Source organism: Saccostrea cucullata, unplaced genomic scaffold, assembly GCF_032062105.1.
Source record: "Saccostrea cucullata isolate Sc308-1 unplaced genomic scaffold, CSIRO_AGI_Scuc_v1 ctg925, whole genome shotgun sequence".
Taxonomy (NCBI): domain Eukaryota; kingdom Metazoa; phylum Mollusca; class Bivalvia; order Ostreida; family Ostreidae; genus Saccostrea; species Saccostrea cuccullata.
This window is the reverse complement of record NW_026940937.1, coordinates 53,050-69,822: the sequence shown is the minus strand read 5'-3', so window position 1 is coordinate 69,822 and position 16,773 is coordinate 53,050. Positions and strand designations below refer to the sequence as shown.

General features: G+C 33.5%; 2 protein-coding genes across 2 annotated transcripts; both read left to right on the top strand.

The window, feature by feature from the left end:
- Positions 1-1,465: 1,465 nt before the first annotated feature.
- LOC134256688 (uncharacterized) lies at positions 1,466-6,054 on the top strand. Its single transcript, XM_062739371.1, has 2 exons — positions 1,466-1,932; positions 4,866-6,054. Exons 1-2 carry the CDS (start codon positions 1,494-1,496, stop codon positions 5,600-5,602), a joined length of 1,176 nt encoding a protein of 391 aa, XP_062595355.1. The 5' UTR covers positions 1,466-1,493; the 3' UTR covers positions 5,603-6,054.
- Positions 6,055-8,740: 2,686 nt separating this feature from the next.
- LOC134256692 (uncharacterized) lies at positions 8,741-16,586 on the top strand. The gene is made up of 10 exons (XM_062739373.1): positions 8,741-8,801; positions 9,448-9,563; positions 10,868-10,999; positions 11,144-11,225; positions 11,528-11,718; positions 11,989-12,027; positions 12,709-12,861; positions 14,093-14,174; positions 14,568-14,758; positions 16,438-16,586. Exons 1-10 carry the CDS (start codon positions 8,741-8,743, stop codon positions 16,525-16,527), a joined length of 1,137 nt encoding a protein of 378 aa, XP_062595357.1. The 3' UTR covers positions 16,528-16,586.
- The last annotated feature ends 187 nt before the right edge of the window (positions 16,587-16,773 follow it).

The window sequence follows — 16,773 nt, the reverse complement described above, 5'->3', positions numbered from 1 at the left end:
CTAGGCGGAGCATCATAGGAGATTGTGAACGCAATAAAGAAAATGAATTAATCTTAACAGTAAATTACGTTTTTAAAATACTGTTTTGCAAAATAAATTTGTTTACTTATATCTTATATTTGTCTAGTGATTTATCAAATACATGTGAATCATTATTCAAATGTTGACTGACGTTTTTCATGTTAATTGTTGGGCAATTCTTAACAAACTAGTACTGCATTTTCTGCGGAATTTTCTCTTTAGGGAATACATCCTTCTCTATGACACCCGATCTCACCTTTGATATTTTTGTAGGTCCACGTTTGCGACCCCACCCCGACTTAATTAATAATGGACTTTGAGACTGAATGTACATGTAAAAAGCATATTACTCGAAGGTGGTATATCTACTTCAGAATACAGTCACCTTAAGGTGGACTACCCCTAGGTTGTCAGTTTAGTAGAACTATCTACTTTCAGTATGCATGGACCGTCTCTTTAAGGAGGTCTGTATTAATCTAGTAACTACTCGATTCTCAAAGCTAGCCTCTAGCAAAAAGTTGCTGCATGAACTGTTCCCCAAGGTGGGCATGCATAAGGTAAAGAAGCGAAAAGTGTTGAGTTTCCGGATAAAAATTACTGTGTCTAAAATAACTTTTTAAGAGGAAGTTAATTTTGTTTTGAATACATTAATAATTTCGGTTCAAATGACACTACCCACATGCATGCATTTATAAATTTTGTTTGCTCGCATCGAAAATTAAGGACAGATGATACGATCCTCAATATTATAATTTTTTTTCCAAAATTTGTCATTGAAATATTGCTACTTAAATATGTTTACTCACAAAAAGTTGAGGTACCTTACCAAACTTTGGACAAGATAGCAGAGGGTAGTGTTTCTTATATAATCCTTTTCCGAAAAAACTAAATTTCCAAAATTAGATCTTTTAGAGTTTCAATTTTTTAATGACTATATTAAAAACTGGTTTAGAAATCAGAATGTAATTAAAATTTAGAATATTTTTCATATATTTCAAAAATTTACAAAACAGATATTTTAGGAACGTATCGTCTGACCTTAAAGTATAAAAAAAAGGAAACAACCTTTAAATGAAATGCAACATACTCGGTAACGTAATATTTGTTTTAATTTGACCTTTTTATTGGAATTTATTTTTGCAAAAATTCCATAAAATGTTTTAAAATGATATGTGTCTTCGGCCGATTTGATGGTTTGCATCAATTAATCTTGTTAAATGTAGCCCTCTTATGGCGAGTGATGGCATGGCAGTAGGAATGAAAATTGCTCAAAGGGACGTTAAACAACAAACTCTCAGGACTTAATTTCCAAAAAATCTTATTTAAATTTGAAATAAATTTTTACTTTACGGTTTTATAAAGGAATCATCGTCAAATATTTAAAATGTTATTCTCAGGAAAGGGTTAACGATCATCAATGCAACATCTTTTTTTTCAGAGACACTTCACGCATCACTGATGAAGCTCACGGGATGAAGTTACAGGCAACCCTACAGCTAGCGCTACAGTCCAGTGATTTTGACGCGATCAAAAGTATAGTTGAAAATGACAACTTTGACGTCAATTGGCGTGACGTCAGCCACGATCTTCAGAGCCTCGTTATGAAATTATGCTATGTCAATTTCAACCAAGAAGAAGTTCTTCAGTTATATGACGCCATCTTTGAAAAAGACCCGGATTTGAATTTACAGGACTCTCACGGACGCACGGCCTTGATGCACGCTTGTATCGCGGGGAAGGAGGAGATCGCGGAGTATTTAATCAGTGACCCCACAACCAGGATAGAAATCTTTGATTTTGATGGTAACTCTGTCCTGTCTCACGCGGTCAGGTCACAGGACGTGCGCACTACGAGGAGACTTCTGGACCATCCCAGCGGGCACCTGTTATTAGAGGTGTATAATAGTTTCGGTAGGTTCAGTCTAGAAGATATCTTCAAAATAAATGAATAATGTAAAATGTAATTGTATTAGTTATTCTCTGGATGCGCCGTTTACAAGAACGCAACTGTTATGATAGGATAACTTGTTACTAAAGACGGTAGGTTCACTCTAGCGGGCACCTTTTACTATAAGTGTACAGGCTCTCTATAGGTTCACTGTAGGGACACCGGTTACTAAAGATGTACAGGTTATTTAAAGGTTCACTCTAGAGGTCACCTGTAACTGGAAGTGTTCAGGCTCTTTAAAGGTTCACTCTAGCTGGCACCTGTAACTAACGATGTTCAAGCTCTTTAAAAGTTCATTTTAACCGGCACCTGTAACTAAAGATCTACAGGCTCTTTAAAGGTTCACTCTAACCGGCACCTGTAACTAAAGATATACAGGCTCTTTATAGATTTACTCTAACCGGCACCTGTAACTAAAGATGTGGCACTTGTTACTAAAGATGGTGAGGCTCTTTATAGGTTCACTGTAGCCGACACCTGTTATTAGAGGTATTCAAATGTTTCTGTATATTTATTCTAGTGGACACCTCTTAGTGAAGGAGAAAATCATTAATCATGGTTTTTGTATGTTCACTCTGATGGGTAATTCTGTCTGTTTGGCAGGGAGAATACTAGTATATGGAGAAATAAGTTTCCATTTGTAAATGAAAATATTGTAATATTCACCTATTCAAGTCTTGTACAGTAAGCAACAATCAAAATGGCTGTCAAAACAATATTGAAATGTATAGTTTGTGATTGGGAAGACACATTAATTGGTAATAGCAAAATGAATAATTTACTCTTAATTTAAAAATTTATAATAGAGAACACATCCTTAGAAAATATAACAGATAACATGCACTGCCTTCAATTTCCGATGATATCAAACGCTTTTACTTTTATTTCATTTAATGAATTACTAATACATGTAAGTAAACCTATAAACCCAATCTATTCCCAGTTACATCTTCAATGACCCTTTAATACTAGGTTAACTCATATCAAGCAAGGTCTAAAATTAGATTTATTATATGGACATGGTTATATTAAGGCATTAACAGACGGGAAGTTTTGACCTTAATCCGAAGAAAATGAGATTAACCTGGGTGAATATGCACCGGTCAATAATAACTATGTTAATTATAACATGGTATTTCTACCCGTGTATCTGGAGCAGTGTCTATATGACCTAGATCTGATAATTGATCGGTTTATGGGGAGAATCTCCTAATTTTGTACTATTTTGCCCCCGATATTATATTATAGTAGTATTTCCTCTTAGTTAAAACAAGAACTCAATATTTCCTCTTAAGAACAAGACCTCAATAGTTATGTAAGCTATATAACCATTGTTAAGGGGGCCGACTGGGGTTTTATTGTGTGAAAACTACAATAGCAAAACTATTCATTTTTATACCATATATAACTTACATTAACTGTAGTGTACCTGAAAAGTTTGGGGAAAATCTACCGCCCAGGTATTTCTAAGGGACTGTCTCAAAATACAGACCGGTACATTTACTATAGGATTATGTAGGAAACTTCAAAGTGCCAATTTTCGCTCTTTAAAGCAAATTATACAAATACTACAATAGACTTTTTGCTCAAACTATAATATATGATGAGTTATATTATATTGTACATTATATGTACGAACCACAAAATTCTACCGCCTTGTTTCCAGAAGGGGCATTTAAAAATGCCAAAAAATAACCAGTTTCCTTTTTTTTATGGAGTACTACAAAATATGACGCATACAAAGGATTTATACAAAAAATTATAAATATGACGGAGAGATTATATATAAAATTTCTCTGTTTTGAATTTCAAGAGAATATGTTTATTACTTTTCTTTTATATAACATTTTTTATTAGTCCATCTTTACGAGCGTCGCGTTATCTAAGGTCAACAACACACTATTACAACGCCATTCTAATCAGTTATTTAAAATTATAAAAAAAATTTCGACCCGTTATTTCTTAATTTTGTTTAGTTTTATTAAATAAGTGAAAAAATTGCTTTAAAACAGTAAATACGCTTCATTTTACTATGATGCGCGAAATATTGCGCAATGGAAACCACAGTCGGCCTCCTTAAATAAGTTAAATAATTCAAGTATAAAGCATACTTTATTGATACTTGGTAAATTATTTGATTTCCTGGGTAATTCTAATCCCCGACTTTTCTTGCTTCGACCTAACTAAAGTGTCGTTGCAGAGCAGAATAGGATAATTTTCAATTATTTATTGATGAATAGCTTTATAATGGATAGATGAAATAAAATGAAATTCTTAGGCCTGGATAGATACAATTTCGTTAATCATATATAAAGCAGGAGTAGTTTTATCTTTTGGTCTATTCTTTATTAAGCACTTTCACCTTCCATTTTCCTTTCGATTTCATTAAAAAACAAAGAATTTATTTCAATAACATGTAACAAACACATCACACTATAAATAAATCATTAAATTGACTGGCGTTTTTCATGCAAATTGTTGGGCTATAATTCTTACACTAATTTATTTACTGATATTTCTGATTATCCGATCATTAAAAGGAGTAGAGCTTGTATTGCAGATCCATATGTGATGCTTACTCCTTTAAGGTATCTGATCCCACGTCTGATGTTTTTAGAGGATCACGTTCGCTCTGATTTGAAATGTGTCAATGGCCTCTGGCCAAGATCGCTGTTTGCTATCTAGATGTATTTCACTTAAGCTTATCGTGAATTAATGAAAGCAGAGTTAAATATTCTTAAAACGCAAGTCTTGTAAATATATGACATCGATAACAAGTTCTTGGTTATAACTATAACAAAATATTTCACATCAAGGCGGAAAGATAACTAGAAAATATAATTAAAGGATTAATTAATATACATGATTGTTGCTCACTTATTAGAGTTTTTTTCAGGTCAGAGACCTATCGACATTGCAGAGAAACAGGAAAGAAAAGAGTATTATAATCTACTAAGGACGTATCAGAAAGAGCAACGACCAATGGAAAGTCAGAAAAAGATGACCGTGCTTCCACCGGCGTTCTCACCTCAAAACGAGGCTGCACTCAGACTGAATGCTTCTAAGGCAAATTCCGTAACGGATGTAGATTTACTAAAAAGTACACCAAGATCAACATATATTGATGACGAAACACCGAATCTTTATTTGACGTCACCAAAACTCAGGAGAAAGAAACACAAGCGATCAAAAGATAAGTCGTACGTAGAGACTTCACTTCCTGCTATCAAAACAAATGATATCAAGAGCAATAAAGCGACACCTAGGGAAAAGTTAAAGGTAGACTCGAAACAAAGGGAAAGAAGAAATTCTATTTCACTTCCGGACCTTCGGGACTCCCCTGGAGGTTTAGTAACTTCCGGTGGAAACACCCCGAATGAAAACTATGACTACTCGTCAGATTCAGACTTCAGTGATGACGCAATTGTTGACCTCTCTTATGGGTCACCGAGAAAATCAATAGAGCGTATAGTTAGACGAAGCGCATCGGAAAAGCAAATCGGATTTCCGAGCATCGATAAAGGAAAAGATGGTTCTAAAGTGAAAAGGACCTTAACAGAGGGGAGTCTATACAGCAACAGTGATAGCAAACTAGACAGACTTAAACTTCTACAAAAGAGCGTGCTAAGTTAATAGTGATAGCAAACTAGACAGACTTAAACTTCTACAAAAGAGCGTGCTTAGTAAACAGTGAATACAAACTAAACAGACTTAGAGCGTGCTAAGTTAACAGTGATAGCAAACTAGAAAAACTTAAACTTCAATACCAAATAGTGTGCTTAATTAAAAGTAATAGCAAGCATGACAGACTTAAACTTCTACAAAAGAGCGTGCTTAGTTAACAGTGAATTCACACTAAACAGACTTAAACTTCTACAAAAGAGCGTGCTTAGTTAACAGTGAATACAAACTAAATAGACTTAAAGCGTGCTAAGTTAACAGTGCATGCAAACTAGACAGTCTTAAAATTCTACAAAAGAGCGTGCTTAGTTAACAGTGATAGCAAATTAGGAAAACTTAAACTTCAATACAAAATAGCGTGCTTAATTAAAAGTGATAGCGAGCATGACAGACTTAAACTTCTACAAAAGAGCGTGCTTAGTTAACAGTGAATTCACACTAAACAGACTTAGAGCGTTCTAAGTTAACAGTGAATTAAAACTTGACAGACTTAAAATTCTACAAAAGAGTGTGCTAAGTTAACAGTGAATTAAAACTTGACAGACTTAAAATTCTACAAAAGAGTGTGCTAAGTTAACAGTGAATTAAAACTTGACAGACTTAAAATTCTACAAAAGAGTGTGCTAAGTTAACAGTGAATAAAAACTAGACAGACTTAAAATTCTACAAAAGAGCGTGCTTAGTTAACAGTGGTAGCAAATTAGAAAAACTTAAACTTCTATACAAAATAGCGTGCTTGATTAAAAGTGATAGCAAGCATGGCAGACTTAAACTTCTACAAATGAGCGTGCTTAGTTAACAGTGAATAAAAACTATAATGACTTAAACTTGTAGAAAAGAGCGTGCTTAGTTAACAGTGAATAAAAACTAGACAGACTAAAATTAACTTCCACAAAAGAACGTGCTAAGTTAACAATGAATAAAACTAGACAGACTTAAACCTCTACATAAGAGCGTGCTAAGTTATTAGTGAATGCAAGGTATAGACAGACTGCACCTATTCAAAAGAGTGCCTACCTGAAAAGTTACATTTTCAAACTATTTAAAAGATTGTTCCTAAGACAGAGAAGTAAACAGTTTACAAAGTCTCTATGTTCATCTTTAGGAAAGTTGGATTCTTAAAAATACAGTCACTGTTACATTAACCGCTTGACTATTTAATTAATGGGAAGTCATACAACTGCTTATTGATCTTTGACAATGATGTTGACGATGGATATACAGTTTATCATCCTGTGTAATTCATATCATGGAATCGTGTTCTTTGACTTTTTTCCTCTGTGTTGTTGACTGAAATTTTGAGAATACATGACTTGTATCTGTTATAACAATGATTTTTCCCTCCTTTTTTGAAGTATGCTAATGAAAACACAGATTGTTGTGTATGGATGTTATTACGATTATAGAAATAAAATGATGTATATTTCTGCTGTGATTATATTATACGCAGTCTATTTGATCGATACACTGGATGTGTGTTCACTAGGGATGCTTATTCCTCCAAGGCTCCTGATCCAATCCGTGGAATTTCCAAGAGTCTGTGTTTTATGCGCCCTTCACATATTTAAATTGAATTGTTTATAAATTCCTTTTAGATCTATCACACTGGTTATCTTCATCTTTTAGCTCACCCGAGCCGAAGTGCTCAGGTGAGCGATGTTATCCATGGGCCTTTTGTTCATTCAGCTTGACCAAAGAAGTCATGACATACTTTCAGGTTAGTTGTTCCTTCTGTTTCTTATTAAAGAGAGATAACTCTTTAAACAAAGAATGACGATTGTTTAATGTTTATATTGCTATCTAAAGAAATTGTTCATGTAAAGTAGATGAAAGAACATAAAATTTATCATCGATGATGATTATAGTTACATTGATGGAAGGATCGTAGCAGGTGCCTTTAAAGACAATTCATGTTTAGAGGAATCTAGATGTTAAAAAATAGATACAATTAGATAAAATACATTAGAAAACACTTTAGTACCCAATATTGTCGTATTTTACCCATTGGATAATAACATGTGCAGTGACGTACTCAACACTGATTCACTAAAAGTGATCCTGATTTTATCAGGGTAATGTAAGATTCTCCCAATACCCCAGGCAGAGATGTCGTTCATTCCTCTCTCATATACACTTCTACAATGGGCTCAAGTCAAGATTTTTAACATAACGTATAAAACGTTCTATTTGCAGGATTGTTTCAAATTAATTAAATTAATAGTTTTGGATTGTTTTAGTAAATATCTATCTCAAAACTCAGACATAAGCATAAAAACTGAATGATAATGAATCAAAATAATCGCACTATTTCTCGTATTTATCACATATGACATACGCGAATCAAAAACAGAGGTGAATGTATGAGCCGATATTAGAGAGTTAGTTTCTCCATTAGTTCAAGAGAAAGGTAGTGCATGACATATCACGTTAAGGTTTGCTAATCACGTTTCAGTACTTTAGGTACTTTGATTCATTATTGTAAAGTCTCTTGCAACCCTCGAACATTAACCTAAAGTCCGGATTTTGAGTTGTATTGAATTTTGCAGAGCTATATATCAATAAAAACATAGACCTTATGTGGAGGGGATAAAAGGATATAAGTCATTCCTTTTTTTTACATTGATACGTGTACTGTAGTGTAATTGAAAAATCATTTCGGTATATATCAAAATTCAAAGATAGCATCTATTTAATTTCATTTCATTAGCTTTTTCGAATAACCAAATTAAACTGATTTTTTAAATTCTTAAAGCTTCATGGATAAAAAAAAATTGCATTTAATAGTACTACATGTACTTTGCAGTTGTAAAAATTGGCTAATCTAATGGAACGTGTTTTCATTTTCAGAGTTATCTTTCTTTCTCTATGATAAAAATTTTATCCGAAGTGGTGAAAATTGATGTTATTTAAATATTGATAACTTGGTATCAGCATGATATAAGAAATTCTCACAGCTGTTAATTCTGGCATTAAAACGCTAAAAACAACTTCTGAAAAGGAAGAGATTCCAAGCGAAAGAAGGGGTGGGGTGGGGGTAGGGGTTGGGGTAGTGGCCTCAATCCTCCCAAAATAAAACTCCACAAAATCACTATGAAGAGAAAAAAATTACTTCACCATGTTCACCTAAGTTCAAATTATGAAAGTAATTCTGGTAAGTTAAAAAAAGAAAAGAAAATTACACCACATAACACAATCTAGATCCTCCACTGTTTTATGAAAGACATTTTCCCCTTAACATATGCAAAACATGTGTTCTCGAAATCAGAAGTTCCGTGGTCTTTATTAAATACAATACGAGAATAAATGAAATGCAGGTTAAAAGTGAATGTTATCAGGCCCCATATGTAGATCTATTATCACCCTACAAGTTGAGTTCGGATTGTAAGTGACGGAATTGAATTCTATCGCGCCTTAATTATTGACAAAGGTGACACAGGATTTTGTGTCGGCAGATTTAGAGCCCTAAACGTTTCTATTTCTTGTGTAAACTTTCATCAATAGCTTTCACCGCAGAAGAAAAAGTAAAATATATTTCAATCATGATATAATTATTCCTTTTCCTTTTTATACAAAAGAAGACAATTATTCTTACATGTATAAAAGACATTGATTCACAGAACATTATATTTATTTTATTTTAATACAGGTATTTTTAAGTACCGCAAGTAAAACACGTACACGTTTGATAATTTTCCATTCAATCGCTTTCTGGTGTATTAAATCATGAACTTCTTGTCTGAGTTAAACCAACCTCTCATTATCCGAATCATTTCTGTGGGATTTTAACTAACACAAAGATCGCTGCACCGCATCAGTGCACTTTATACGGAATTTAACTTTGACAAGACAAAAAAAAAACTTCATTGTTTTACCAGAGTTATGGAGGCATGACCAACGACACGAACTAACAATGGTAAGGATCCGGAATTCTTTTGTTTTCACTGAAGGTTTTTCTTTTCTTTTCGATCCACAGATCTTTTAGCAGAGGGAGAACTTCTTTTAAAAAACTTCTTTCATATTATCTAAAAACGTGGATCGTTTAATTGATAATTTTGTTAGTTCTTTGATTTTGATTTGTTTTGTTTGCTTGTTTTAAAAACTCGGCTTAGTTCAAAGTGAAGTTTTAGTTTAGTTTTCATATTTGTTAAAATCTTGGATTTTATTTGTAAACATAACAGAGTTTAATTTACAGAGAGAATAATTAAAAATTACCGAGTCTAGGGGTCGGATTTATACATTTTATTCTTGCAGATATATTTATTAATCAAAGAGTCTTTTCAAATGTTTTGTGAGGGATTTATACAGAATTTCTTTTTTCCCTATAATATAAAAGTGAAGTACTTATGAAAAATAATTCATAATAGAAGGATTTTCTGGTGTTGTACATATTATAATTAAATTTATTTTATGTAACAAAACGTAAAGAAAGTACTGTCTGTGTATTTTAAAAAAAAATTCCGAATTTATTGTTGAGCGAACATAAATTGAACTGATCGGTACATAGATGTCATAGTGTCAAAAAAAGAGATTTTTTTCATTTCAATATAAATTTGTTTGTTATATACCTATTTGTAAAGTGATGTGTTTATGTGGGCATAATAATGATATCAAAATATCCGAGGACTTTAAAACCTGCAAGATCTTAGTTTAAAGAAATGAGCTCCTTTGTCAGAGATCCACGGGGCGACATGGAGAGTAGTGTGTACGGAGGTACACGGACAATATGACAATAGACAAGGGGCACCTGCTATAATGGAGGAGTGATTTAAATGAGTCAAACAAATTAAACTGGATCCATCTGATTTCTTTTTTTTTCTTTATAGCATAAAAAAATAATTATACTGAGAAACTGAAGATATTGATTTGGTTTGCTGTATATCAGTTTAAGTTTTATGTTTTCAAACAGTGAAAAAATTAATTTAAAAAAATTTCTGTCAGTTTACTAAACCAAAAAATTATTAAATTATCAAAGTTTATATATAGAATGAATTGCATCACTTGATGAGAAATCAAAAGAGTTCTGAAACACTACTAAAACTATGCGAAAACTTAAGCTTACTAGTAATAAAGTTTCGCAAATTTTCAGTACTGAAACTTCAAGTTTCCGCAGTATGGAAACTTAATATGTCTATATATTTTTAAATACAGATATAATCATATATACAGATTCCATCTTTTGTTTCATTCAAATAAAGAAATCCGAAATTTTTATATCAGGCGGAGAAGAAAGCCAAGAAGAAGAACGGTCCTCGCCTGGAGCTGACTAAAGAAATGAAGGCGGATCTCAGGGAGGCGTTTGATGTGTTCGACGCCGACGGGTCAGGGACAATAGATGCTAGTGAACTCAAGGTCAGAATTCAAGGGCAAGTTAAAAACAAAGCTTACAACCAAAAAATTGATATCTTTTATCAAGATAACTATATTAGGGAGTAAAGTATTTGCTGTAATTTGTCACATTCTTTGCAATGTAAAACTTTTTATCCTACATTTCAGATAGCCCTGCGCGCTCTTGGATTCGAACCCAAGAAAGATGAGATGAAGAAGTTAGTGGCAGAAATAGATACAGATGGAACGGGTGAGCGAACGCGATGTGAAGAAGTTCACATGACTTAATTCCTTCTTACATGTTTTTAAGACTAACCGATTTATAAGGTACATGAACACTTTTCTGCTTCATTGCGACCGAGGTATTCCTTGAATTGTTAATGAAAAATAAATGAGATGACGAGATGACATCTCTGCTTTTTGTTGAAATTGTCCCTTTTCCGAAAGCAAAGATTTTTAAAAGCAACATTTAACAAAATCAATGATTTTTGTTTTTATTTCAATTTAATTCGCTAAGAACCTATTTGTTGTGATTTGTGCACTCGTTACCAGGTATCCTCGATTTCGATGATTTTCTGACGTTAATGACGAAGAAGATGACAGAGAAGGACGACACAGAAGATTTACAGAAAGCCTTCTGGTTGTTTGACGAGGACGGGACCGGTAGGATTTCCCGCGCAAACCTGGACCGCGTGGCCATAGAACTGGGGTACGACCCCGACAAGATGCAGGACGAACTACAGGTAGGGGGAAGGAGAGGGCATTGCTGATGGCGGGAGGGGGGGGGGGTACAGGTCGGGGGTTGGGATGGTATACTGTTGATACTGATAATGCTAAGGGACGAATTACAGGTAGGATGTAAAGGAGGGTATATTGCTGATAGGCTTGGGGGATCTTGGTGAGGTACACGTACATGTATTGTGCTCACAAAAAATAAGGGGCTGAGGGGAATAATATGTACAAGCTTCATTTGATTAAAGAAATGCTTGACTGGGCGAATCTTTCTGTTTTAGGAGATGATTGATGGGGCGGATCGAGATGGTGACGGCGAAGTCAACGAACACGAATTTCTTAAAATGATGAAGAAAACTTACACGTGATGTCGTAAAATCCCTGAAGCTGCAATCAAACCATATTAATTTTAAGACAACCAATAACGTTTAAAGTGTTCCGATAATGTAAAACTTTATTTTGGTGCTTAATTCTAAACTGCATGACAAGATATGACAAAATCACTAAATGTCATTGAATAAAAAAAGTAGATCGACGTAATTTGACTCTTAGTTTTTATTTATGTATAAATTCAAAACTTAATAGAAAAAGGACGTATCAGTTTGGATCTGGTCTGTGAACTCCCAAAATGTATGTAATTGGCGCGTGCAGAGAGAAAGAGAGAGAGAATAAGAAAATTAATTAAAGGACAATATAATGAGGCAATTTAAAGGTATAACATTGTGAACATAGAGAAATATTGAAAAAAAAGTCTTCTTTTGCTAACGATCACCAAGTGTGAAAAACCACAGTTTTAACAAAAGCATGATAGTGATCGCTCACTGAATACACTGAAACCTCGGAATGTAAAGTGTTGTTATTTACAAAAACAATGGTAAGTAATTTTTTTTAATTTCTTCAATATTTTAAGTCAAACTTGATTAGGTTATACATGTTATTCAAATAATTTTGTAGATAGAAAAGTATTATTTATAATAGTCTATATAAGTTTGTTTAATTAGGCCTCTGTTAGTAAGAAGAACTCTAAAATAACTAAGAAAACATACCTAAAGCTGACTGAAGAACAAGAACTTGACCTTCGGGAGGCCTTTGACATCTTCAGTAGAGGCGGGGAAGAGAAAGGAGATGGTACGATAGATGCCCAGGATCTTAAGGTGACGTCATAGCTGACAATGGGTCACGGTTTTCATGAATTTAGTATAATTACCCGGTATACAATTCATGTATATTTGGAATATCAGGTTCTCCTTCTGAGATAGGAAATGTTTATTAACGGTTTAACATCATTGGTCATTTCTTGGATTTTACAACATGAAAACGTCTATAAACCCAAAATACGAGGGGTGATCAGAAGTTCGCAAACTAATTTAATAACTTCTGAAAAAGAAATGATATACGGTTAAAGTGTTAAAAATGTTTCAAAGTAGTCTTCTCCGATTTTGATGAGCATATGAAACCATTTGCCAATGCGCGGATCACGTGATATATGCGGTCACGTGACATGCTCCTTAGCGTTCTGTCACAGAAGCTTAAGATTTTTCCGACTCTTATATTTCTTACCATGCAAGTTATTTTTTGCAATTAAACAGTTCATTTGTCAGAAATGGCATAATCTCGGCAAACGTATGGGTGGATGATGATATCCTTTTGAAGAATGAGCATGGTGACCACCAAAACCCAAGTCTTCTGTCTTTTGAGAGTCGTTTATCTCATGAGGATAAAGTATGGGTGCCTTCACTTTATCATATCTGATATGTTTAAAGTCTAAAGTAAACGATATTTTAGGAATTTGATAATTATATTATTGTAAAGATATTCATCTATTTTTCTAACTGTAAGTTATCAAATTGCTTAACAAAGGGCACGTCCCTCTCCCAGCTTGCGTTAACTGGACAACAGAACAAACGTCATTTTTTTTAAACATCTCCCTTCCCTCACTTAAACAATCAATCCAATTAATGACAAAACTTCTGGCAAGTCTTTTGTCTTCCTTAACCGTGTACAAATTATGTTAACTCGAATACGACTGAGTCAACCGTATTTTGTCACAAGTGATCTACCTTATGACGTCATTTTACCTTGTGACGTCATAAACACGGAGCTATTGCATATGCTATTTATAGAACATGTGTATGACCTTATGTGTACCAAAATTTCATTCTGATCTGAATTGTGGTTTTGTAAATATAGAGATAGTTTGCGAACTTTTTGATCACCCCTCGTAATGCTGTATTTTTTTTTCACTTATTTCAAAATTCAAACCATGATAAATCTATCTCAACGCAGAAACATATATATGAAGCATTACTTTTTTATGTTAACCGGAATTAACATGCATGAATATTAATAGAAATATGATCGATAATGTAGTATATTTTATTATAGATTGCATTGCGAGCACTTGGGTTCGAGCCGAAACAGAAAGAGATCCGGACACTTATAGAGGAAGTAGATAAAGAAGGAAAAGGTAAGAATCATCAACTTCAGACCAATCGAACACTCCCAGGTCCTTATTTAGATTTAGAATTCTCGCTGCATTGTACTAACAAAAGGTGGTAGACTAACTGTTTTCAACTGTTGTCTAAGCTATCAATAGTCTCTCATAGTCGTGTCAAAAGTACTAAAAATCTGCTACTGGAGTATCAAGCTCTTGTCAATCAATCAATTAATCAATCAATCAATCGATCAATTAATTTTCAGATGTGTTTCTTGGGGTCAAATTAATCATGATCTTTAATCATAAAGTAAAGATAACTAATTTCAGGATAATCAGATGATTAATTTACAGAAGAAAATATTGTCGAACAGATATAACAGCTAAACATTTCTCATTTACAGTTATACGACTCTTTGCTTTCAGGTTTGTTAGATTTTAAAGATTTTCTTGCAATAATGACGAAGAAAATGACCCAGAAAGACGAAACAGAGGATCTAGAGAAAGCATTCCAATTGCTGGACCTGGACGGGTATGGAAAAATTAATTCTGGAGATCTCAAATGGGCAGCTTCAGAACTGGGTTATTTTACGGGAACGATGGCAGAGGAACTCCAAGTAATTAATAAGCTAGGCATTACCGGGGTTTATTTTCAAACAATACGAGGGATGATCAAAAAGTTCGCGAACTATCTCTGTATCTACAAATAGCCATACACAATGTCTATAAATAGCATATGCTGAATAAAGTTTTTCTCCTTGTTTGTGACGTCACAATGTGAAAATGACGTCACTATGTAGATCACTTGTGACGAAAAATGGTTGTCTCAGTCGAACTCGTTCAACAAACGACTGTACAATTTATTGTATATCTTAGAAATCCCTCTGCAGTATCATATAATAATTTGTACACAGTTTATTGAGATAAATGAGTTCCTATAAATTCAATACATGATTGAATTGATCGTTTAAGTGAAGGAAGGCAGATGGTTAAAAATGATACTTGTCATCTTGCCCAGTGAAAGCAAGTTTGAAAAGATATGTATTTTTAATTAAGCAATTTGCTATTAAAGACCTCCAATTAACACTTTGAAAAATAGTTAAATATTTGAACAATAATATAATTATTAAATACCTAAGATATCGTTAACTTTGGATTTTAAACATATTAGATATGATAAAAAGGAGGCACCCTTTCTCTATCCCCCTTGAATAAAGGTCTCCCCCGAGACAGAAGATTTGTGTTTTAATGGTCGCCATGCTTATTTTTGGAAAGGATATTCTTGTCCACTCATTCTGTTGCCGAGATATGACCATTTCTGACAAATGAACTGTTCTTGTCGTAAAAATTAACTCACATGAAAAGAAATATAAAATTCAGAAAACTCTTTCAACTTTTGTGACAGAACGCTACGGAGGGGGTCACGTGACCGCCAATATCACGTGATTCACGCATGCGCAGAACGGTGGTTGATGTGCATTAAAATCGGGGAGGATTAATTTAAAATATAATCAACATTGAAAGCAAATATTGTTTTTTATGGAAGTTATTCAATTAGTTCGCAAACTTTTTGATCACCCCTCGTATTTGTCAAAGTTTTCAATTTCGTCATAAAGAGGATTATTCAAAAGGATTTTTAAACGGATGTATATCCTAAACAAATGATTAGAAATTAGGCATCTGCAAAATTACTTCCTTCAAATCACCTGGTTGTACAAGTACTTTTAAAAGGATTACAATGTCTTCATTGACATCATCGGAGACCAAGTTTTCTAACAAATGTTGGAATTTCGATGGGCAAAAATTTTGGCTCCTATTTTGGTTATCTGTTTTATATTCCTTTAAAGCAGAAAGAACTCCTATATGATATGAAAACACTTGCCGAAATTATCAATCAACATTCAATTACGATTTTTATGTCATGAATTCAATTTGATGAAATGTTCGTTCGGATACTGACTGTTGAACATTACTCATGAAGGATATCTCTCTCTTACAATATTGCTCACTGGCTATGACAAAATAAACATTAATCTAGTAATCTAAATACTGTCAACGTTAGATTTACGTAAATTAAAAAAAAATTAATTTACATTGATAACACTTTTGCTTTATACCTGTCAAAATTTGAATATTTAAAGCATCGACGTTATAGATTCAATAAAAATTCTTAAAGATTCTAGCAATAGATGCTAAGAGCTGGTTGTCTACACGTCCTTCTAGGTAAGTGGCATGTTGTGCTGTTTTTTTCTTCCGTATTTCATACACAGACATTTTAAAGTCCGTTCTTTTCCAGGAGATGATCGATTTTGCTGATCGAGATGGCGACGGTTTGGTCAACGAACGAGAATTCGTCAAATTCCTGAAGAAAACATCATTTGAATAAATGACTCGTCAGCATTCTTATAAATAAACCAAGCTACATGTATTGCCTATTTGATTGAATGTTGTATTAAATGTTGTCTTTACTAAAATTGATGATCTTGCCTTGGAATAGTTTTGGCTAGAACAAATGCTTAAGCATGTCTTTCAATTACTAAAAGTACCTTAATGTGAAACTATCTATCGTCAACTTTCCTTACTTATGCAGCAATATACAATCATCACCTGCATACGGAGTGTACATATCTCA

What these genes read in the sequence shown, in the direction of transcription:
- LOC134256692 (XM_062739373.1), top strand. Translation starts at nt 8,741, where the DNA reads ATGAAGAGAAAAAAATTACTTCACCATGTTCACCTAAGTTCAAATTAT. An exon ending in TAGATGCCCAGGATCTTAAG is followed by an intron (nt 12,862 to 14,092) that starts GTGACGTCATAG and finishes ATTTTATTATAG; the next exon opens with ATTGCATTGCGAGCACTTGG. An exon ending in CGATGGCAGAGGAACTCCAA is followed by an intron (nt 14,759 to 16,437) that starts GTAATTAATAAG and finishes GTTCTTTTCCAG; the next exon opens with GAGATGATCGATTTTGCTGA.
- LOC134256688 (XM_062739371.1), top strand. Translation starts at nt 1,494, where the DNA reads ATGAAGTTACAGGCAACCCTACAGCTAGCGCTACAGTCCAGTGATTTT. An exon ending in AGAGGTGTATAATAGTTTCG is followed by an intron (nt 1,933 to 4,865) that starts GTAGGTTCAGTC and finishes AGTTTTTTTCAG; the next exon opens with GTCAGAGACCTATCGACATT.